We start from the raw sequence: 25,053 nt of genomic DNA on the forward strand, positions 1-25,053 counted from the left end.
CCAGGACCTTGGTGTTATCAGCACCATGCTCTAACCAACTGAACTAACCTGCCAGCCCTTGGGCACTTATTTTAGCAACACCCCGGCTTGCTTTTCTCCCAGAAATGAACAGTGGGGACTTTGGGCATTATCTCTCACACAGCCCACCCACCCATCCCACTGCATATTCAAACCGAAAATATTACATACCAATTGCTAATGTCACAAAAAAGTTTCTCACTGCAAAGTGCAGCTTCAAAATTTGTGCTACTTTAACTGATGCCAGAAAGTTTTTCACAACTGTGTTAGCAAAGAAAGGGGCTAAAAAACCAGCAAATAAATCACTCCAATTAATGGACTGTTTCATCAAAATTCACCTTAAGATTTTTTTTTTTTCCTTTTTGTCTTTTTTCGTGACTGGCAACGGATCGCAACCCTCAGTGTCGCGCCCGTACCGGGCCGGGACCGGCCACGGGATCGCAACCCTCGGTGTTGCTCCCGCCCCTCGCTCAGCCAGTGAGCGGCCGGTCTGTATGTGGGATCCGAACCCTCGGCGGGAGCGCCACCGCACTTCCCAAGCGGCGCACTATAGCAGTGCGCCACCGGGCCGGCCACATCACCTTAAGATTTTTAAAAAGGGCATTTTGCCCAGGCACAGGTGAGAAAGGTCTTTCCAAAAGTTTAGAATTATTACCACATGGTTTAAAAACAATTTCTTTAATTAGTAGTTTTTTAAAAGACATAAAAATCACCTGGGACATATGTAACACATTCATTGGGACTGGTATCACCTTGTACAAATGGAGAAATAGTCAAAGGCCTAAAACTTCAGAAAATAGGAAGAGCAGTCTGCAATATTAGGGCAAAACCACTTTTAATATTTACAACAATATACAGGACAATACGGTAAGATTTTAGAGAAAACATACCATCACTGTGAATATCTGTATTCTGATTTCTTTTAAGAACAAAGATGACTTTTTAAACTGTCACAATGTATCTTTTCTGTCTTGTATCTATATCTCGTCTGCTATACAACAAACAAAAACACGCTTTGTAATAAACTTGAATTTTAAAATCTAAATTTTGATTTCAGTATTCCTGAACTCTTAACATGTGAAAAAAGGCTTTTTACACAAGTTTCAATTCAGAATTTTTATGAATGAAAAAGGATCTTACAACTACTTAGTATCACCATATACTCTCAAAAAGCAAGTTCAAGAAAATTAAAAATGATTTACAAAAGGCACTGAAGTTAGCAAAAGCATTGGTACAGTTTTTTATTTTGGATTAAACACTGGAAATGTTCACAGAATACCGCTTGTGTGTGAGCAGTCATTTATAACTCCCAGGAAGAAATCAGCCTTCAACAAGGTTATTTTGTCTCAGGCACCTTGGCACACGGTGCTATACTGCCCTTCCGCATGTACAGACCCTCCAGACGTAAAGGCTAAAATAAACAACATTACAAGTAAGTGAAGTGGGACTAAAGTAACCCTATAGTTTCTGTACTATAACATACTGCTCTTTTATAAATTCTGAAATAAGGGATACACATATATAATCTGCCACATAATCATTTATGCTCAGCAAGTCCTTAGAATAAATTTCAAAACTAGGGAATAACTTACAGATTATCACTACACTGCAACTAAATAAAGCATTGACCGTGAAAGCTCAAGTGCTGGTGAGAAATAAAAAATACCTTTTAATTATTGCTGGTGACTTCTGTGTGACTGTTTGCATGACTCCCAATGGCTGCTACTTTTATCTTCTGATCAGTAATTCAAATGTTTTTAACAACTCAAACTATAAATACTGCTGCAAGTCTGAGACACATTCAAGGTTCACTTGCTCTTTGCCATCTAGCTTCTCACTTCATCTGAACGACTCAGATAAGCTGGCAAACCAAAAGGGCTATTGCCATCATCCTGTGCCAGGAAGTCTATGAGGCTCCCCAGTAAAAGGCACGACGACATACAATTCATCTGTTTTTAAAAATGGGCTGAAGTAAGTGTGGTACAGCAGGAATGTCGATTCCCACAATTTAGCCAACTCCCCTTCCACATCTGGAGCACCTGCCCAGGTTTTCTGGTAACCACACGACTACCTGTTAGTAAACTGCCTTAGTACCCTTTTCTCTGTTACATTTCAAACCTACGAATTGCTGCCTAAAAGGTCTGTATCATTACTACATTGACATTTTCCAGAAAATTTGTATCTGACTTTCATTAACTTCTTCCAAACTATCTAAATTTTTATATAGAACATTTACATTTTCTAAAATTCTTATACCCTCAAAGTGAGGATTAATAAGTTAAACAGAATATATTCTTTTGTGAAATTTTAGCAATAAACATATTACTCTTCTTTCTTTAAAAATGAAGAATGAAATGAGAGCCCCAACCGTGAGTGATGCCTCTAAAGGTCAGCGAGCTCAGTCAGGTGCGCCATCCGGCGGAAGTGGCTCCCATGTGCGGGGCTGTAGCGCCCAGGGCTGCCCAGGCCAGGGGAGTAGGAGGCGTGGCCAGGCTTCCCAGGGCTGCCCCTTGCAGGATCACTTCTCCCCTGATTGCAGCTGGGAGGGCAACTGAGATCCCGCAGCTGAGACTTGAACTTTCCTTTCAGCGCAGGGCTTGGCCAACTAAAATGAAGAAAGGTCTGTTACCCCAAATGGGCGTATCTGGAGACGGACAGCAACTGAAGAGCCAGGGAGAAGAGAAGCCGAGGACTTGGGTACCATTAGGGTTCTGAGAAAAGGCGTTTCAGAACCTCAGGCACTGAAAGAGTCACAGCTTGCGTGGACTTCCCACAAGAACCTCAAATAAACCCTGGCTACTTCCATCCTCATAACCCTGAACTTGTCATCACCAGCCCCATTCTGCCTCTCTGCCCAACTGGAGACCTCTCTTGTGTATAGACAACCAGGATCACACCGAAACCCTGGGCCACATTGGGGGAGCTATACCACTAGCTTGGCTAATGGGACTGCCAGTGTTAGAGAATAATCACTCACATGTTCATATGAACTACAATCAAACCATTCCGGGAGCTAGCTTCCAGCAACTACACTTTCAGAGACTAGATGGTTCCCAGGGGTCCCACCGGTACCTCTGTCTGTCTGAGGGTGAGTAGCACAGGACGGCACTCCTCCATCTGTGGACAGCTGGGTACTGATGAGGATCGATATCTGCACATTCGATAGCTGCCAAAACATCCCGATCTAGTTTTGATGGCTCCTCTCTATAGTGCATAAAAAAATGAGAAAAAGCAGAAACACCTTTGATTGAAGAAAGACTTCCAAAATCTCACTGCGTTTTTTTTTTTTTTTTTTTTCCTTTTTGTCTTTTTTCGTGACCGGCAACGGATCGCAACCCTAAGTGTCGCGCCCGTACCGGACCGGGACCGGCAACGGGATCGCAACCCTCGGTGTTGCCCCCGCACCTCGCTCAGCCAGTGAGCGGGAACCAGTCTGTATGTGGGATCTGAACCTTCGGCGGGAGTGCTGCCGCACTTCCCAAGCGGCGCACTGTAGCAGTGCACCACCGGGCCAGCCTCTTACTGCGTTTTTAATTCAAGAACCCAACATACGAACAGAACAGTGTGCGAGATTTCATCGGGACCAAGCACACATAACTACTGAACCACTACCAATATCTCAGGGCACCTGCTGCCAGGGAGCCTGGGGTCTGTCTGCAGAGGGAGGCATCTCCCAAGGCCAGGGCAGTGGACAGGGACCCACTGTCTTGTGGTGAGAGTACAGAAGAGGGCAGGGGGATTGCCTTCAGGATGCCAGCCTGGGCCCTCTATGGTAGCATGATCTGCCCCAGCTGTTAAGATAAAGTTTTGCATAATTCTACTCTCAGAGGGTAATCAATACCAGAAGGCTGGGGACTTTTATCACTTAGGAGACTAAGAGTAGCCCCAAGATGTTTTTCTTCCTAAAACAAATTAAATTCTTAAACAGATCCAGCCAATCTGGATTTACTTCCCTAGCAAGTAACAGCAGACACTAGGATCAGACACATTCCAGCTGGAAGAAGACCCTAAAGGAACATTCAGAAGCTATAAAGTCATGACAAAGAGAGATGGGAACTAAGAGTGTACATCAAATCAAACTGTGAGGGGCTGGCCAGTTAGTTCAGTTGGGTGAGCGTGGTGCTGATGAGACCAAGGTCCAGGGTTCAATACCTGTATCAGCCAGTTGACAAAAAAACAAAAACAAAACCGAGAAAATAAAAGGTTTAAAAGGAACAAGAAACAGAGCCACATACACACACATCAGCACACTCCTACCCAAAAAGGAAGAGCCTCTTGGCAGGTTCCCTCGTGATGGGGCAGGACACAGGAGCCAGCGCAGACCAGGACTTGTGCCCAGAACTGCTAGGACCTACAGACATTTTAGCAATTCCAGCTGACATTTCACTTTCTGTCCTTATTCGGTTATTTCCAAGTTTGTCTGCAGGAGAAGGTGTTAAGTCACTTTCTAATGTGTCCATTCTTGAAGTCAGGATCTTATCTTTAGTTTTTATAAAATTTTTATTTGATGTCTTGGAAAAGCTACTGCCTAGATTTTGCAAATTCAGCTTATCAAATTCAACAGTCAAATTAGAGAGAGGTGACAGAAAGGCTTCCTCCCCGCTGGGGGCCTTTGGTCTCCTTCCATCCGGGCTCTTGCTGTGACTCAGAGGACTAAAGAACCCATTTCTGTTGCTGTGGGGACTGTTTGGGTCTGCGGCTTCTATAAAGTCTGCCTTCTGCTCCAGGGAAAGGACGCCGATCCCTGAGTCTCTGAAAGCATTGATTGTGGGCTGGCTATTATTTCGAGCTGTATTTTGCCGATTTTTAATTTCTTCCAAGCTCACGTCATCATCTTCATCTAGAAACGCCCCCACAGAAATGGAATTGCTGCACTTCTTCCCACTGCCTGTGAGGGCAACAAAGGAGCATGTCAGTGCTGTGAATGACGGGAAGCATGAACGGAGCTGCCCCACTCAAGTGCTTCAATCCAAAACCTCCTCATCAGATAGAAAACCACCCCTATTACTCCTTGGAAAAGGGCAAGCAAACAGAAATACAGCTTCTGGGCCCACCTCCTCTTCTCAAAGGCAGGAAAATGCAAAGGAAAACCAGAGCCAAGAGCAGGCGCAGGCAAGAGGGTGGGCCCTCCAGCCACTTTCCAGCTCCAACTGGCTGGGACTCGAAGGGCTCAGGTCACGACACCCTGCAGGGTCCTGAAAGATAGTTTAGAATATTTCCATGAAATAGAATGGCTGCACCTCTTTATTCTGTAAAACACTGAAGAATTACCCGAGAGCAGCTCTGTCAACAGAAAGTGGTGGTATGCTGTTCATGGCAGCCTCCAGCCACATGAGGCTACTGTGGCTAAACAGTCACATGGAACAGCACAAGTTTAGGGACTGAGTGAGGCCACTTTACACAAGTTCTCCACGCTTCTAGCTCAGCCTCTTGACCTGACACAATCTGCGTACAGTGGGCATCTGTCCTACACAACTGACTTTGATCATCCAAGCACCCATGTCAACTGCAACACGGCAAAGTCATGTTTAAAAATTTCTAGTAATAGTGAATACATAAATTTCTCTCCAGTCCTAGGTTTCAGATTCATGGATAACTTTTTTTAGACTCATTTCTTCTTAATTTAATGTACACATGGATCATTTTCATTTTCTTTCCATCATTCCAGGGAGTTTAATTATGTAAAATAAGTGCCTTTAGGCTATGATTCAATTTTGGCCTTTAAAAAAACCAAAGGTTTAAACTGTATATCTGTTTAAATTTCTATTTTGGCAGATTCAAATCTCTTGTTATTAGCAAGTTTCTGCTTGCTTTTTTAAAAATTACCTTTAGTTTAATTTTAACAGGTCTTACTTGATCAGTTTTATGTCTGATGCTGACAAAAGCCTTTCTCAGGTGAAAGTGAAGTTTCAATAGACAACTATTGGACCAGGGTTCAATTCCTTTTGGCAGCAATCAGAAGCCTTGCCTTCTCTCCAGGAAAGAAGAGCTCTGAACACAGGTGGTGGATCCCATGATGCCATCAGCAGCAGGGGCCAAGGAGGGAGAGGAGGACTGAAGAAAAGGAGGCTGTGGCCATGGCAGCAGCTCAGCCCTGTGGCATGAGCCAGTAAAAGGGCCTGTGGGCAGGACCCCAGCACCAGCTCCACCTTCCCTTTCTCCCCAGCTCCCCTACAATTCGTTGTCCATAGTTTTCAAGTTTTTTCTTCTGATTACAAAAATGATACATGTTAGTTATAAAAAATTTGGAAAACTGTTTTAAGGGAGCCATAATCCCAATATAGGTATTCTGTAATTACCTCAGTATTTCTCCTGCACAAATATATTTATTTATTTATTTTTATTTTATTTTATTTTTTTCTTTTTAAAAAGATAACCGGTAAGGGGATCTCAACCCTTGGCTTGGTGTTGTCAACACCACGCTCAGCTAGTGAGCCAACCGGCCATCCCTATATAGGATCCGAACCCGTGGCCTTGGTGTTATCAGCACCACACTCTCCCAAGTGAGCCACGGGCCGGCCCAAATATATTTATTTAAATTAAGATAAATTATGGGGGGCCGGCCCGGTGGCGCACTGGATAGTGCGCCGCTTGGGAAGTGCGGCGGCGCTCCGTTATGACATGCGTTACATATCTCGACAGGTCAGTTTTCAGGATTATGGTAAGAATGAAAAATCCTTAAGTAGAGGAACTATGTCTTGAATGCTGATCTACTGCTACAAGAATATCTTAAGACGGTAACATTTCCTTTCCTAAGCATTAAGTCTATGAAATGACTGTCCAGGTAACAAGTGTACTCAATCAGCATCGGCCAAATCCAGAAGTCGAACAGCTTTTATATTCCAGACAAAATTCTTCTTCGTCACTAACTATAAACATCTCTTGGAAAAATTCCTGGGACAGAGTCAAAACATCCACATTAGAATGGCTACTATCAAAAATATAAATTATAGCAAGTATTGGCAAGGATATGGAGAAAAGGAAACCCTTGTACACTGTTGGTGGGAATGTAAATTAGTATAGCCATTATGGAGAAGAGTAAGAAGGTTCCTCAAAAAACTAAATGTAGAATTATCATATGTTCTAGCAATCTTACTTATGGGTATTTTTCTAAAAAAAATTGAAATTAGTATGTTGAAGAGATATCTGTACTCCTGTGTTCATTGCAGCATTATTCACAACAGCTAAGAAATAAAAAGACTTATCAATGAATGACTGGATAAAGAAAATGTGGTATATAAACATGATGTAGTACTAATTCTGTCCTTTGCAACAACATAGATGAATCAGGAGGATGTTACACTACATGAAATAAACCAGGCACAGAAAGACAAATACCGCATGTTCTCACTTATGCACGGAACTTTATAAAGTTAAACTTATAAAGCAGAGGATATAATGGTAGTTACCAGAGCCTTGGTTGTTGGATGGGGGTGGGGAACTGTGCCAGTGCGCTCACTGGCTGAGTGCGGTGCGGCCAGTCTCGAAAAGGACAAAATTTAAAAAAATTTTTTTAAAAAGATAAATTATGTAGTTTTCTTATTTTTTTCCTCCCATTAATTGTAAACATTGTTCCACATCATTATTCTCTAAAAGCATGATTTTTAATTTTGAATATGAATAGAACAATTTATTCAACCAATCTTCACCTGTTGGACAAGTGGGCAGTGTTGAAGTTTTTGCTGTTTTACAAACAGTACTGGGGTGACCTGGATCTCTCTCAGAAGAATCTCTTTGAACCAGGCAGACTTTCCCACAGACACTGGACAACACACCACCATGTATCTGCAGGTGAGACCACTCACTTCTGCCTTCCTGAGACACTCACCAGTGCTGAGACTTTACAGCAGCACCTTTGCTGCATCTTAAAGGTGTATTTTGGGCATACCAGTTAAGTTAGCTCAGTTGGTTAGAGTGTGGTGTTGATAACACCCAGGTCCAGGATTTGATCCCTGTTATCAGCCAGCTGCCAAAAATTAAAATAAATAAATAAAAATAAAAAGGTGTATTTCTTTTATTACTAGTGAGATAACGTCCTTTTATTTCCCTTGGAGAATTTCCTCTCATTTGCCCATATCACTTTTGGGATATTTTTGTCTTCTTACTCTCTATATTTTCCTTTTTCATATGTTGTTGATGTTTTAATGGTTACGTTTAAAAGTTTTATGTTGTCAAATTAACCTTTTCCATCACGATCTTTCCATTCACTGCTTTTGTGCTTCTGAAGTACCTTGCACCTTGACATCTAATAAATATACAACAGCATTCTGGTATGTGTCCTCCTTGTCATTTTCCTGAAAATATGTCAGACCTAAAATTATAGAGACTCAGCCAGTGAAATTCAGCTATTAAAAGTTTTGGGAACACAGCACAGAGTGAAGCTTTCCTCAACTTTGGGTAATGCAGATGAAACCAGAAATGGAAATGCTGTTTGCAGTGAAACTGTATTTCCCATACACACACCTGCACCCACACCCCTTTAAACATTAGCCTAAGGACAAGTACACCATTTTTACATTAAAAATGTAAGTAGAGAAGAGAAACATGTATGCTTCCTGTTGTACTGCGGCCACAGGAGAGGGCCAATTGCACCCGCCACAGACCTACCCACACTTGCTTACCAGAGCTGGAGGCTTTATCTGGGCAGCAGGCTTCATTTTCTCCTGTTTCTTGTTGAGACTTTTTGCCCATTTCATGCTGAGCAAGATATTCTTCTAGTCTTTGCAGGCCCTCCTGGGAAGACAGATCAACAAAACAGCCCAGAAATTCCCAGTATTCAACCCAGGGATATCCTAGCTCATGAGCTAGCTCCCTGAAAGAAATAAAACACAATACCAGTTGTGAAACCAGAAAAAATACTCACAGAACTGACTGCACAGAAAATAGAAGTACCAAAACAATGTCTGCAATCTTAGTTATAATTTTATTTTATCCTAAATTTGGGGCTAAAATAATGTTTTGCATTTTCTAAAACAGTGCTACCCCTAACGGTAAATAGGAGCCAACACAGTTTTTACTGAAGGAGCTCTGTTATGGGATGGAGTAAACCAGTCATTTGAAGAAATGAGACCTAAGCCCAAACAAACCCTCACACCAACAAACTTTAAAGTTAGAAGGTCAATTCGTAAAATTCCATCAACAGATGTACTTTCCCTTTTCATAAAGCAACTCTATGAAGTTGTGTATGATTCTAGTTTTGGCCAGGCACACAAAAATTTGGAGGTTCTGTTTAGGTTCAAGTTGTAAAACTGAAAGTGGGCAAATACCTTGAGAAAAAGTTCTAAACAATCTCATGAAGCTTTAATTCATTACACCATAACTTAGCTTTATGTTTATAGTTTTTCCAGGGGCTTTTTTTTTTTTTTACTAGTAGTGTCTAGCCATACCTGCACCTCTTGTGTTTTAAAGAGGTGAAGTGTTTAATTTTCTTCGTTTTTTTCCAAGGACATATCCATTCATATGGTACCGTTACATAAAATAATAATATCCCTTAGAAATATGTTGCAGAATTGCTCTAAGGTCTGGGAAGGGTCTGTTTTAACTTATAATTCTATAGCACAAATTGCAGTGTGTACATTTGCAAGGAATTAGACCTTGATGACAAGACTTTAAAATTTCCCAATAAATGCTTCCTGGAAACTATTACTTTGAAGGCAGCTGTAATTAGATTTTCCACCATCAATCAATATATAGCCACGTAGCACACTACACAGTGTCACTGCTCAGCTTTTGTGACTTTGTGCGATGGTCCTTTAAGTACCTTCCCACTCTCTCAATGCCTCTTTCTGGGTCAGATTTCCTGACACTGTGAAAGAAGCCTGCTTTCTCTCGAGGTGGAGTTTTCCAGAGTTTGCGAAAATCTTCTGCCTGTAAAGAAAAAATGTATTGAGATACGCTGTGCATCCTGTAACTCACCCAGGGAAACTTAAAGAAGCACTAGCCTCACAGAACCCGCCTGTCTCCCAACATCCCTCCTCCTCCCCATTAACAGAACCCCGGACCCTGTGTACACTTGTAGTTCAAGTGGCCACAAGACTGCATGCTGACCCATGTGAGGGAAGGGGCATCTCCCTTCCTGTGGCCGGGTCTGGGCTGTGAGGGTCCATCTGGAGCAGGAGGCCCCAGCAGGAGGCCATGCCTTGAGGACAGGAGCATCGCAGAACTGCTGCCCACAGTGGCACATGTAACATCCTTCCCATCACACAAGGAGAAAATAAACATTTACTTTTTGAGTCACTCTTACTAGAGTTTTATGTTTTACGGATTGATCTAATCCTAAATGATACTACCTCATTTGGGAGACATTGTTATAGTTGCAGATAACTATGTAGAAAATTCTCAACACAAGATTAAGTACAGGTCAGTGTATAAAATATTTCAATTGGATAAAGAATTGTCAATTGTAAATTTGGCATAAAAATGTGCATAACCTGTGATCCAGCAACTCTATCATTAAGGATTTATCTGCACATCAGAGATATGAGTGGAGCCCAAAAGGGTACAAATGAAGACTGAGGCCTAGGTGTAAATGAAATGTCTCCTGGAAAGAGAGGTGACATGAACAGCATGGGGCACTGGAGAGCAAGTAAGCAGGAGTTGCAACCGCAGGTCCCTGCCAGGAAGGTGAACTTGCAAATGGAAGTTTCCTAGTCACAGCAGACAGCCTCACTTAACTGGCAAGGCACTGTGAGAAGGGCCACCAACATGGACAGGCAGAACAGGAACAACGTACTGCAGAGGGCTAGCCCAGGCCAACTCCACTGCATTGAGAAGTGTGGGCTTCCTGGGACACCCACCCTGGTTAAGAAGCAAACAACATGGTCAAGAACATGCACTTCTCTGGCAAGTCTTCTAAAGCCTCATCACCAACTCACTGATTGATGGTTTTAGATGAGGATCTTCCGGTTCCCTGGGACCTGGTCTCTAAGACCACATAGAAAGCAGCAGGCTGGAACACCAAGTGCTACAGTGTAGACATAGCCAAGAACTGGTTCCAGAAGCTTCCACAGCAGCTCACCTTGGATGGACTCAGAGGCCCTGCAAAAGCTCTCAGGGTCAGCACAGGGTCTCTAGGGCTGCCTCCATAGCGGCCAGTGTGAGAAGCCTCAGCTGTCTGGTCTGAGGACCACAGCTCCCCAATGACTGGAGAAGAAGTGTCTTCTGCTCTCAGAAGCGGCACGTAGTAGTGACCTGAGGGAGAAGACAGGTGTCAGCTGCTCCACACAGAGTGTGTTGGGGCCTGGGTAAGCAGTGTGAGAAACAAGGCAAGTGTTTTTACCACAGCCTTTGTAAATGGATGGAATGATGATAAAGTCACATAAGGTCTGGAGCCAAAGGACCTGGGCAAAGGCAGCTTCTGCCAGAACTCAACCTAATGAGCCTTACTTTCTTCCCCTACTTTTAAAAAAAAAAAAAAAAAAAGGAGTGGGAACAGCAGATACCTCCCCACCTTCCAAGGTAGTTGAAGGACTGAGGCAAGACTTCAGTGAACAAATTGGCATAAAGTGGGAGCTTAATACATGTTAAAAACAAGGTGCATTTTATTCCTTCCCCTCCCTGTTCCTGCTGTACTTTACAAGTGGTTTCACTGAACATATATCTCTAAACAGGCTGGAATCACATGACACTTTGATGTGAAGTATGGAAAGCACAAAGTAAAAGTGTAGCGTGGTGAGGTGACACACAGGAGGGCGTGGCAAGGAGATGACACAGGAGGGCACAGTGAGGCGGTCCTGTTTCAGTCCTGTGCCTTGAAGTTAAGAGGTTTTCTGGAGCATCAGGAGAAACAATCCACCATGCTGCTCTTGAGTGCCTGGGAATTTATTTTAAATGCTTACATAGTTCTCATACCTTTAATTTTTTTTCTAATGATAAAAGTACTACATTTTCATTGTAAACATACTGAAAACTACAGCAATTAAAATTCTTTATTTAAGGGCTGGCCCGTGGCTCACTTGGGAGAGTGTGGTACTAATAATACCAAGGCTCTGAGTTCCGATCCCTATATAGGGATGGCCAGTTAGCTCACTTGGGAGAGTGTGGTGCTGACAACAAGTCAAGGGTTAAGATCCCCTTACCAGTCACCTTTAAAAAAAAAAAAAATTACATATTTACATATTACCTTTTAATATCTGAAACAGGGATGCATAATATATGTAATGATATTTTACAGGTAATTGGTGGATTTCTTTCTCTTTTAGTGGTACATGAAATAATGGTGTCTTCTTTTGAATTTAAGAGAGTACTTCAAAAAAGTTCATGGAAAAATACAATAAAAAGATAATACAAATCTTTCTATCAGCTTTTTGAAGTACTCTCATAAATGGTAAACTTCACCTATAACTTAACTACCCATAAAATGCTAATGTTTACTTTTTTGGCATATTTGTTTGATGTCCTTTTAAAAATTTCTATCTACAGAATTGGACTCGTGCTCTCTCAACAGTTTTGTGTCTGTCTTTTTTACCCCATTTTATATCTGCATAACACTTTAGGGTCCTTCCCCAACTTTATGCAAGTATGGACCTCTTGTGGGTGATGAGGGAAGCATGTTCTCTGGCATACAAATCTAGAATGTGACAGAGACCATGACATGACCATTGAAGCTGACCCAGCCCTGGGCTTCACATGAGATTCTCAGAAGGAACCAGGGAAGATATACAGGAACTCTGAAGAACTAGGTAGCAAACTGAGCAACTTGGATCAAAGTGCTATTTTCTCCTTAGAAAATGGATGAGCAGATCTTAGGGGTGATAGCATTTTATTATCTCAAATAGAAAAAGCCTTATCCAATAGTTAGATCTGCTACCTAATTATTGTCGCAAAGTAATGCTTAATGTGAATTTTTTTTTTTTCTTTTTTTTTAAAAGATGACAGGTAAGGGGATCTTAACCCTTGACTTGGTGTTGTCAGCATCACTCTCACCCAGTGAGCCAACCGGCCATCCCTATATGGGATCTGAACCCGCGGCCCTGGTGCTATCAGCACCGCACTCTCCCGAGTGAGCCACGGGCCGGCCCGAATGTGAAATTTTAAAGCATTTCTGTCAGTGTGGTATGAAATTCCACAGAGCAGATCGATCTGTTTAGTTATTTAGGGTTGTTCTGGTAACACAACTATGCATTCCTGGGGTCCTCCAAAGGTTCAAGCTGGGCCTCAGGGAGCAATGTCTAGATGGCCCCGAGGACACCTCTACTGCCACCATCACGATGCTGGGATTCATTTCCTATGCGATGTACAAGTAGCATAAATCCCTAGGACTGGAAGAGATCAGAGGACATGTAGAGGCTCCAGGCACATCAGATTAGGGTTTGGCAAACTTTCTATAAAAGGCCAGACAGCAGCTTAGGCTCTGCAAGCAACATGGTCTCTCTGTACTGAGAAATCACCCAGAGACAATGTGCAACTGGATGGTTGTGGCTGTGTTCCAATAAAACTTTATTTACAAATGCGGGCAGTGGGCTGGGCAGTCACCTGCCAACCCTGCTTTAAATGGAGACCAACAGGGTTTTGGACAGGAGTAGAATCCAAGAGAGTAGGAAAAACAGACAAACACGGAAAGGTCAAAGAGCTTCAAGTGTCTGCTGCAATCTCATTCAGCAAGCAGAACCACCAGACTTCTTGCTAAAGATGTCAAAGAAAAGGCACTTCTCGTGCCATCTTCTGAAATGCACTGACAACAACACAGAGGAAGATGGGGAGGAAAAGCCCCTAAAATCAGCCATCTCACATGCCTCAAGTCTACAAACCATAAGGCACAGAGGCCAACTACTGTAAGCTCCTGACCAAAAGAGGGAGGCCTCAGGAAGTAAACATGTTCCTCTATGGATTCACCAGGAAGGAATGCCCTGGGAAGATTCTTGACTGTCCCAGAGCGCTGAAGGAGGAGCCACGTGGGCATTTCCCAAGGAGGGGGAAGAAGAGGAGGGGAGGCATGTCCTGATCAGAGAGCTTCGGAATGAAAGGGCTGACAGGGAGCCACCCCTCCTTGGACACAAATAAACAAACAAAAGCCAAACCAACCAAACAAGGAGCTCTGGCCACTGTCCCTCCCTGAACTGTTCTTTGCCAATTGCAGGCTTTACCTAAAGAGAAGTGATCACAAAATGACCTGCTGTGTGAGAGAACTACAGAGATTAAGGGGGTGAGACCGCGAGCAACAGTTAAATAACCTAAAAAAAAAAAACCATTCTCTCAGAAAAAAGCTCAAAGAACAGATGCAAGACTTCAAAGAAGGATTATATGAAAACAGAGGTGCAGCCAATTAGCTCAGCTGGTTAGAGCATGGTGCTGATAACATCAAGGTGAAAGGTTCGGATCCCAGATGCCAAAAAAACAAAAACAAAAACAGAGGAAACAGAACTGAAGAGTTCAGAACAGAAAAGGATAATCCTGAGAAACAGCACCTGAGGAGAGTTCATTGGCACCACCTTTTCAGAGAAGTTAAGAAAGCAGACAAACCCCTGCTTTACTGCCCAGAACACAAGGCCCAGGCTCAGACACTTGTCCGAGGAACTTCCTAATGTGAGGCTGCACATTCCAGGCACTGACTCCTCATCTTACCCTGTAAATATTCTCTAATCCGCTCCTTCAGTTCCATAGACTTATTTTTGCTTCTTTCACAAATTACCTTTAAAAAAAAGAAAAAAAGGTAAGCAGTGAACACTCTAAATCTTATCTGATGGCACATTTCCTTATCACTGAAATGATGTTATAAAAGCAAGTTTTAAAGTCACACTCAAAAAAACGTGTACTGAAATGAAGTCTATCTTCTAAGATGTTTTTGTAAAAGCTTACAGGGGCAGGGCAAGATAACAAACTCTGCAATTATGGGTATGTTTGCTTTTGTTTTTCTTCATGCTACTCTACATTTTCTAATATTCTGCAAGGAAAGGAAAACTTAAAAGCATATTGTCAAGTAAGAGCAGATGCATGTGGACATGCTTATAATTTTCTTGGTTGTAGGAATTTTGCTGCTTGGGAGCCTGTATATATAAATTTTTGTTGTTACGCAGTTGGGTCAAGGTAGAGCTCCAATCTAACACGGAACACAAATGTTGTATTTTTGCAACTACAGAAAACCACTTTTTTAGCCGTTGGAGAATTGTAATAATAAGAATATTTTTGATAGAAACAACAGAAAACCAATAACTTCCAAATAAGAAAAGAACTACAAAATTAGCATGTGAGAGAAACGAACTGAAGCTATGAGTGCAACTAAGTTTTTTTAAGTCTGTAACTGATTATAAATGGAAGTCAAAAGCTTTAAAAATGTTAGGAGTTTTAAGCTGGTTACCAAATAGCATTTTATATTAAAAAAAAGACAAAGTTGAGTCATACATGCAAAATAATGGTAATTTGTCAGCTGTAGAGTTTTCTAGTGGATTTTATTCTTTTTATGTGTATTCTAAACTTTCTACAGAAAGTTGGCACTGCTTATGTAATTACAGCAATTACAAAGGGAGTGTGGGGGAGGCCACTACCACTGAAGAGGATCCTCGCAGGTTTTATTTCTAATGGGGTGGGTGGTCTAGGTCAGCTAACAGTGCTAGTACATGGTACAAATCAGCACCGCACTCTCCCGAGTGAGCCACGGGCCGGCCCATACAAATCAAACCAGTCTTTCAATTCTCATAAAGTCCAGTTCTCTCTTCCACTTTACAGGCATAGAACGTACCTCTGCCCTCTCTAAGGCACATTTTGCTCAATTGCTAAGGATCATGATGAGGCCTGCCTCACAAAGCCTGTGTGGGTCAGGTGGGAATATGTACAAAGGACTCAGAACAGTGCCTGATGTACACTGAGCTGAACACATGTCAGCTGCTTTTAACATCACCATCCTCATCACCACCTTCATTACCATCACCACCATCACCATCACTACCGTCAACATCATTATCACCATCACCATCACCACAATCACGATCACCAGCACCACAATCACGATCACCATCACCACAATCACCATCACCACCACCATCACCATTACCACCTCCATTCTGCCTAATCCTGGTCAACTGATGTGTTCAGAGAGGGAACTTGATAAACAACTCTGAGCTTCTCAGAACAACTGATGGCCAGTCTCAGGAAAATATAATCAGCACACTGGGTCAGTTCATTGCCTCCTGGCTCTACAGATGCATCACCTTCACAGAATGCATTTTAACCAGCTGTCAAGTTTCTAAAATAAGTACTTACATCTTCAGGCATTTTATCATATTTATTCCTTGGGTTTTTTACAATCAAAGGGTGTGAAGAAAGGATGTTGACCACATCTGCATTCCCAAACTTACAAGCAAAATGCAACGGTGTGTCATAGCCCTGAAAAAGATTCAGAGGAAGCATAACTGTTTATACTTCTTTGTCTCATAAGGTTGTTCTAAGGTGAAGACAGGTATTAAAAAAAATTGGTTAGAGCACAGTACGGATAACACCAAGATCTAGAGTTCGATCCCTATAGTGGTCAACCACCAAAAAAAAAAAAAAAAAGCCTCAAATACAGAAAGACCATAAAAGCCATGGCTTTTTAAATTTTTCTGGAAAATAACTGGCATGCTAGCACATCCCACTTTATGCCAGGACTTGAGCTTGGCACTCTGCCCCCCCATCCCTGTTTATGTAGCACCTGGGTGCCCAGTCCCAATGAGGAGCTTACAATTGAGCTGGGGCATAACAAATGCTCAGTAGCTTTAACAGTTTAGAGCCCAGTATAATATCACATAAACAATGCTCAAAAATGGAAATAGGGCCGGCCCGTGGCTCACTTGGAAGAGTGTGGTGCTGATAACACCAAGGCCACAGGTTCAGATCCCTGTATAGGGATGGCCGGTTAGCTCACTTGGGAGAGCACAGTGCTGACAACATCAAGTCAAGGGTTAAGATCCCCTTACTGGTCATCTTTAAAAAAAGGAAATAAATGGATGAAAGCAACATCCAGAATATAGCAAAGTCCATGAATCTCTAGCGGCTAACACCACAGTAAATAAAACTCTCTTCACTCCCCACTTCAGACCACTACACTCCAGTGATGCTTCTGAATGCTCTGACTTCCTCTTCATGGTATCCCAGGGCTCCAGTCACTCACCTGGTAATCCCCACAGTTGCCCTTCGTTCCTTCCTTATTCTCTGGGCAATCTCAAGGTCACCTTCAACTGCTGCCTACAGACCTGTGGCCTTATGGTCAAGAGCACCCTCCTGAGCCTGAGGCCTGTAGAGCCAACTGCCTCCTAGGCACCTCACCTGGATGTTGCACAGGTGGCTCAAATGTGGCGGTATAAATTGCAACTCACGCCTCTGTATGCCATGTCTGTCATGTCCTCAGCTTGTGGCCCAGGGCACCCAGAGGCTCCTCGGGGGCCTTGCTGCCTGCACACCCACCCCTGTCTCCCATCCTCTGCAGCATGACCTGAGTGATTCATTAAAGGCAAGCTACCTCATGGCAGCTCCCCTCCCCCCATCACCTCCTAGGGCCATCTTGCAAGATTCTCCTACATGGCATTGAGAAGGTCTGGACATCTGTACATACTGATATTCTCTGACTGCACCCTGTCCTTTTGTCTGGGAGCTGGCAAGCATTTTAGACTTTGCAGGTCATCTCATCTCTGCCACAACTACTGCCCTTGTAGCAGGAAAGCAGCCACAGACAATGTATAAACAAATGAGCATGGCTGTGTTCCAATAAAGCTTTATTTACAAAAATAGGCAGTTGCTGACTTGGTCCCTAGGCTGTGGCTTGCTGGCCTGTGCTCTGGGGATGACTGCTCTGCATTCTCCGATCCATCAGGCCTTTCTGGATTCACATTCTACCTCGACAACACAGGCTCCATGGTCAATGGCTTCAGCAACACACCTGCTCTCCCCTCTCCAGTTCCTCTCCTACACACCAGGGCAGATGGTTTGCATGACCATTTCCTTCTCATCCACAGGATGGCTATTTCTAATCTGATCCACACTCTGCAAAGTTGACCACCCCAACTTCTCCCTGCTCCTGCCAGATAACTTCCTCTCCTGTGCAGAGAAGGGAGAACCACAAGCTCTGGGTTCTTCCCTGCTTCCCACCCACACCATATTCTCTAGTGAGGTGGTCCCTCCACAAACCCCAGAACTTTCTGAACAGTTGAGGTATTTTTGGTCCATACTGTAATAATTCCTACTTTTGGTGGTTATGATAAGAGAATGTCACCTGAAACATCTAAATTCAATAATTTAATAAGTTTTCTTTCTGGACAGCGCATGCACATTTTCTGTGAATACTGCACAAACAGTAAGAAAAGAATATGTCTTTTTTGTAAAACACACAGGTCTACATCACATCTATAATGTCACACTTGACAGCTGTAGTAATCAAATCTGATATCTGCACTTACTAGTTTGTTCACACTTAGTCTAACTGATACACTTTGATTTTATTCCTTCTTTCCTATTTTACGCTTACTATTGCTTTTTTGTAATCATTGCTTTCTCTTTGCTTGGCCAAATTTCTCTACATTCCCCTTTTTCTCTCTTGCTACTTTAAAATTTATTCTTAATTTTCAATTCTGCAGTTCAAGGTATCATATCCAATGTGTTATCAAATAACAATACTATGCTCCACCATGATGTTTCTTTTACCCTCTCTCCCACCCACAACTTTCCAAACTCCTAGGTTTTATTAAGAGTTAACAATTCCTGGCTTTAAGCTACCATTGGGTTTTCCCTTATATAAATACGTAAATTGTTTCAAGAATCCTTACTTAAGCAACCACTAAAAATCATGCCTTTGAAATTTTTAATCTCACAGGAAATATTTACGTCAAGTGAAAAAAAAATTTTTTTTTTTTCCCCTTTTTGTCTTTTTTCGTGTCCGGCAACGGATCGCAACCCTCCGTGTCGTGCCCGGACCGGACAGGGACCGGCAACGGGACCGCAACCCTCGGTGTCGCACCCGCACCTCGCTCAGCCAGTGAGCGGGAACTGGCCTGTATGTGGGATCTGAACCCTCGGCGGGAGCGCCACCGCGCTCCCAAGCGGCACACTGTAGCAGTGCGCCACTGGGCCGCCCCGAAAAAAAAAATTTTTTTTTTTTCCCCTTTTTGTCTTTTTTCGTGTCCGGCAACGGATCGCAACCCTCCGTGTCGTGCCCGGACCGGACAGGGACCGGCAACGGGACCGCAACCCTCGGTGTCGCACCCGCACCTCGCTCAGCCAGTGAGCGGGAACTGGCCTGTATGTGGGATCTGAACCCTCGGCGGGAGCGCCACCGCGCTCCCAAGCGGCACACTGTAGCAGTGCGCCACTGGGCCGGCCCGAAAAAAAAAATTTTTAAAAGAAACATATATGCTACAGATTGAATTGTGTCCCCCAAAGTTTCCTGTATTAGGAACTTAATCCCCACCATAACAGTGTTAAGAGAATGGGAAATCCTATTTTAGTAACTGAAAGGTGTGGCCATAAAGAGGTGATTAGATTGTGATTACTGTGCTGTTGTGAATGGATTGATCCATTCATGGAGCAATGGGTGTGGTTCTGATGGCTTTAAAAGGAGAGTGAGCCAGAACCTTGGCTCTCTCTTGCTCAGCCATTTTGCCATGTGACACCCTATGCTGCTGTAGAGAGTCACCACCCACCAACAAGGCTCTCACCATATGTGTTCCCTGTACTTTGGACTCCCCTGCCTCCAAAACTGTAAGGAATAAATTTTTATTTCTTTATAAGTTACTCAGTTTCAGGTATTTCTGTTATAAGCAACAGAAACAAACTAATACAATATAGAATACTAGTATAAAAGGCGACAAAACTTTTAAAACTTTTTCAGTACTTTTTACCATTTACCCATCCTCCAATCAAAGCCCAGCTCATGCCTCTCTTGACAAAGCCCACAAGGGCAGCCTCCCAGAGCACCTCTGTCTGTCCACGCACCCTGCCTGGCAGGGTGGACTTCTGAGAGTGTGTCTTCTTTTCCCAACCACATCTTTCTAAGCTCTTTGAATTCAATGAATGTGCTTCTCTTTTCTAAAATCTTCCACATATCTTGCACACTGATGTACAGTGCAGAAACACAAGAAATACTCAATATACTAGGAACACAAATCTTTCTTTACTATAAACCTGGCTTTAGCTTCCACTGAAATACAGAGGCTGAAGCAGGAACACTCACCATTTTGTCAGGAGTGTTCAGATAAAGGTCAACAATGTAACAAATGCGTTTCTGCAGCATGCCCATATCATCATCTGGGTACATCAGCCGCATAAATTCAGGATTTTCCAGAGTCGCCAAAGTCAGCTGGCAGATAGACGCCTGATTTTCTTTGGCAGCAACATGCATAACATTGTACCTGCATCCCTCCTGAAAGAAAACTACCTATTTTTAGCTTCATTTTTGTTAAATGAAGTCTTTTGTCAGTGACCACAATGGCACTAACAATGTTGAAAGGAGGCTTACCTGTACAATGGTTGGGTTGTCCCCTGAACCAATAAGATACCTGGGGTTACTCCAGATAAGATCGGAAAAGGTGTCTTCTTCTCCCTTCTCCACAGCTTTTCGAAGCTTGGCAGTGAGGTCCTGAGTTCGGGGAGTTTTATAACTGTTCGCTCGCTCTTTGTTTGCTGTTTCTGATTCAGATAAGTACAAACCATCTGTCAAGAGACAGAATTTAAGAACACTTAATTCCACAAACATTTTCTCATCATCCCCACATGCTTTGCCAAGGGATAAAAAACCTTCCCGCAGAGGCTGACAAGCCAGATGGGAGTAACAGGTAAGAAGCAATGACAGCACATGCAGCACACTGCAATACATCCTGGCCTGCAACAGCAGCACCAACACACTGCTATGATCAAGTTGTTCAAGAGCCATCACACCCGACTGGAATCTAGCTGGGGACAGCTGTGACTGAGGCATAATTTGGCGAACTCTGAAAGATAAATGGGATTTCAGCAGGTGGAGGAGGGAGCTGCACCAGCAATGGCATAAGACCTTTATCGTGCACAGAGCACACTACCATATGGGGGAGTGCTCCACATGTGATTTGTATTGGTTTGATCACAACACCTGAGAATGTCTTAAAATGATTTACTTCAGGGGAATTTTCAAAAATGGCAGAGGAAAATCTGTCAACTGTTAGAAATCATTCTGGTTTCCATCTAGAAAGCTCCTGTATAAGGCTGAGTAAGGAAACAGGGGAAGGGAGACAGGCAGGATTCTCAACTAAAGGTCAGATGTCTAGGAGAGGATGCTGTCCCTCTGGAACCCCAGCCAGCCTGGGAAGCCCAGAAAACTGTGAGCTGGCAGAAGGGATGCAAGCAAAGCTGGACTGAAGTTAAAGGCCAGAGTTCAGCATGATGCCAACTATGAACAGCCTGGTTCTAACTTGAGCAGTGGGTGTGGTCAGATTTCTGGCTGGATGGCTCCTGCAAGAGAGCCTAACTTTTGCAGTTGCCCTGGTCCTAGAAGTAGGTATAGCTTCAGGTGGGGAAGTAGACTGGTCTCAGTACCAAAAAAAAGATGCTGAATCCAACAGGCAGCAGAGAGAGAGACAAGGGGACAGATGGAAGGGGCAACAGTGTTCCTTCCACTGCTTCTCTGCAGTCTAGATGCTAAGAACTAGCTCATCAGCTCCAGAGCTCGACTGGCTTCCTGATCCACTCAGCCCCCATCACCTCTACCCTCATGTCCCAGAACCTCCCCAGACCAGCCACTGACCCATTCTCCTGCAGCTATTACATGGCCTGGGCCTCAGCTCTCTACTTCCTGGCATGCTGGACTTCTCTCACAGATGGAGAAAACTAGTTACAATATATCAGGAAAAGAGCACAAAATATTTTGGGGTATGTAATTTACCTTTTAACCCACCATTGCTAAAGAGTGGTGCTATTTTCACAGGAGAAAGTGGTAAGGAGGTTTTGCTTGGAGAAGGGAAGTAATCACAAATGCCTCTAGCAAATTTCTCAGCATCTTCTCTGGTTGAAAAAGCTTTAAATCGGGACCCTTTGATCATTTTGACAGCTTGCAATGCTTCCTTTTTATCTTCATAAACATGGATCTTTTCTGAGTGGGAAAAGTAACAAAGGAAAATTAAAGATGAGTAACTGGAACCACTGTCACTTGATCCACACTCTGGATTTAATAATCAACTTAAATATTTGTTACCCAGTCACCTGATTTTAATCTAACGTTATAGTTCAGATTTTTTCTTTCTTTCTTTTTTTTTTTTTATAAAGATGACCGGTAAGGGGATCTTAACTCTTGGCTTGGTGTTGTCAGCACCATGCTCAGCCAGTGAGCGAACCCGCCATCCCTATATGGGATCCAAACCCATGGCCTTGGTGTTATCCCCGAATGAGTCACGGGCCAACCCTATAATTCAGATTTTTATTCTTGAAGAAAAGGGCCTTTGGTAGCCAACAGAACGAAACTAATAAGCTTGGCCATATATGAGTACATGTGTGTATGACTAACATGATATATATTTTATACATATAATTTTATATTCCAGGATACTATACCATACTAAAAAATAAATTTCTCATGGATTAAATATCTAAATAAAAATAATTCGAAAGCAAGTTTAAAAAACTATAAATATATTAGCAAACAAAGAGAATTCTAAACATAATTTGGGTGGGGAATGCTTTTCTAAGCATGCCAAGAAACCATCCATAAAAGGAAATCCATAAAGTAAAAGACAATTCTAATTATATAAAAATATTAATCTGTAGGGGAACTACCATAGCTTGAGTTTTTGTAAGAGACTATCATAAATGATGGATAGGGAGGAAAAAATGTATAACCAATATAACAGAAGAATGTCTATTACCAGATAAAAACAGCCAATGTATATGACCAAGTAATCATCACATACAGACTACAACCATATAAAGTATCCAACCTGGGCCGAGCCCATGGCGCACTCGGGAGGGTTCGGATCCTATATAGGGATGACTGGTGCGCTCACAGAGCTCACTGGCTGAGCGCCGTGCGGCCAGTCTCAAAAAGGACAAAAAATAAAATAAAATAAAATAAAATAAAGTATCCAACCTAAACCAAGATAGCAGGTTTGCCTTATTCAAAAGACAAAATGGGAAGTTTAATAATATGCACTGTGGCTGACAGAATGGCAACAAGATACTGATTTTCCATTTTTAGATACAATGTAATAAATTTTAGAGGGCAGTAGCTTTCAAAGTTGTAAAAAATGTGAACCTTTTGACCCAGTACTTCTACTTCCCATTTTTATAAAAATAAAAACAATGTGAGCCTATATATATATACTTACACTCAATTTAAAAATAAATATTGCATATAACATATATCAAATATATATTAAAAATAAAAACAATGTCTACATATAAAAAAAATAGTAGGGTTAGGTATGACACACAAAAGCAGTTATGTGTTTACGTCTATGAGTAAGATCTCGGTGGGGAGGAGAGAAACTTCACTTTTACCTTATATACCATATATATAATTATGCACTATAAATAAGTTTTTTTTACCACAACAACTTTCATAATAATAAAGATTAAAAAGAAATAGAAATTGCACCATGACCATTTCCCAGTGTCACTGAATATTCTTTAAAAAGATCTTGTGGCTGAATAATATTCCATTCTATTCATGGTGCGACATATGTTTAACCAATCCATTACCTCAAATGATACACTAATAACACTGTGCAATTTCTGACATTCTAGTCAACACTGAGTTCTCATTATTTTTTTCCAATGTTATCTATTTAAGTCTTGCTTCCATTTGCATTCATTAACATAAAAGGGTCCAAGTGATCATGAATTACAACAAGGGGGAAGATGATTAATTGATGAAGTTCTTAAAAATGGTAGCCAGACAATCAATACTTATAAGTCAAGCATATCTCATAGAATCCAACTTTCCTAACAATTTTTAAAAATTCCTATACAGATTTACAAAACAATTCAGGAAGTTTCTATATAAAAATGTTAACAATGGTGAATTCTGGGAGATGAGATTATGGTGATTAAGTTGTTTCTGCTGTACATGCGTCTGTGTAAGGAAACACTACACAATGGTCACATTACCATTTCTCGCTGGGACATCCTCATACACTGGGCACACCCCATAGTACAGAGGCGGCTCCCTGGAGGCGGTCACTCCAGCTTTGCAGGTGTCTACCCCAGCTGTGGCACTGATGGGTACCGAGCAGGTCTTAGATATCATGGCATCCTCCTCTGGAGGATTCAAGCCTACACTATAACCAAAATCTCTATCTTCAGAAAAATTGGCCTGCTCAGTCAGGTTCCCTACAGCAGACTTCAAAATCCTTGGTGTGTCTTGGCTCAGAGCTCTGGCACCCGTCTTGCCGTGGTCAGGAAGAGAGGAAAGCAGTGAACCTCCTTGCTCTAGTAAAGCCTGAGCCAACCTCTTCTCAAAAATGAACCTTGTGGTTGATGTAATGGGTCCACATTTCAATCCAGCTTTGACAATTTCTTCTCTAAGGTCATCTGGATTCAAGAGTTTCAACCAAGCCAAGATGGCATCCATTGTCATTTCACCTAGGCCCAAGAAAACAAAAATCAATCACTGGCGATAAGCACGTCTTTTTGTATTTAAAAAAAAAAAAAAAATTTGGTTTCAAAGTTTCATTTCAATCCAGTGTTTCTACATATTTTTTGGAGCCTATGAATTTTCTATGGGAATTTTCCTAAGTGTTATATTTCTACACCTATAATAACCTGAACCAAATTAAGATAAACAGTTTCTGGTTGATTTGGATAAGACTCTTATAAACTAGTTCTATCATGTATTGCCACCATCCCATTACACTCTGAGCGGGTGAGTGCACTAGGAATACAGGCACACGCATGTGTTGCTGGTGGGAGTGTAATTTTTAACAAATCCGATGGAAGGTAATTTGATAATATTGATCAAAATTCCAACTCTAGAAATTCATCCTATAGATATATTTGCATCTTATTCCATGAGTGATGGGAAATTATGCAAAGACTTAAACAAAGGAGCCACACGATAGCTCTGGCAGTCATCTTGCTAATATGCTTTAGGGGATTTCCATGTGCCTGGTG

The 25,053-nt window shown here is 42.3% G+C and overlaps 1 protein-coding gene across 3 annotated transcripts; it reads right to left on the reverse strand.

Annotated features, from left to right (window-relative positions):
- Window positions 1–683: 683 nt before the first annotated feature.
- ANKLE2 (ankyrin repeat and LEM domain containing 2) lies at window positions 684–24,521 on the reverse strand. Of its 3 annotated transcripts, XM_008566172.1 has the most exons (13): window positions 24,052–24,521; window positions 21,836–22,042; window positions 20,438–20,631; window positions 20,153–20,341; window positions 16,216–16,338; window positions 14,581–14,647; window positions 11,036–11,208; window positions 9,779–9,885; window positions 8,640–8,830; window positions 4,276–4,906; window positions 3,091–3,222; window positions 2,387–2,623; window positions 684–1,429 (listed from the first exon to the last, which is right to left on the reverse strand). In XM_008566172.1, exons 1-12 carry the CDS (start codon window positions 24,518–24,520, stop codon window positions 2,401–2,403), a joined length of 2,706 nt encoding a protein of 901 aa, XP_008564394.1. In that variant the 5' UTR covers window position 24,521; the 3' UTR covers window positions 684–1,429; window positions 2,387–2,400. The 3 variants fall into 3 exon arrangements, with proteins under 3 accessions (XP_008564394.1, XP_008564395.1, XP_008564393.1); XM_008566173.1 differs by having other exon boundaries at window positions 684–2,623; window positions 21,848–22,042; XM_008566171.1 differs by having other exon boundaries at window positions 684–2,623.
- Window positions 24,522–25,053: the final 532 nt, after the last annotated feature.

This window comes from Galeopterus variegatus, unplaced genomic scaffold (genome assembly GCF_000696425.1).
Source record: "Galeopterus variegatus unplaced genomic scaffold, G_variegatus-3.0.2 Scaffold228, whole genome shotgun sequence".
In the NCBI taxonomy this organism is placed as follows: Eukaryota; Metazoa; Chordata; class Mammalia; order Dermoptera; family Cynocephalidae; genus Galeopterus; species Galeopterus variegatus.

Coding starts and splice junctions, on each gene's coding strand:
- ANKLE2 (XM_008566172.1), bottom strand. CDS start 24,520: ATGACAATGGATGCCATCTTGGCTTGGTTGAAACTCTTGAATCCAGAT. Junction 20,342..20,437: donor ACAACCCAACCATTGTACAG/GTAAGCCTCCTT, acceptor GTTTTCTTTCAG/GAGGGATGCAGGTACAATGT. Junction 4,907..8,639: donor AGATAAAGCCTCCAGCTCTG/GTAAGCAAGTGT, acceptor TTGCCCTCACAG/GCAGTGGGAAGAAGTGCAGC.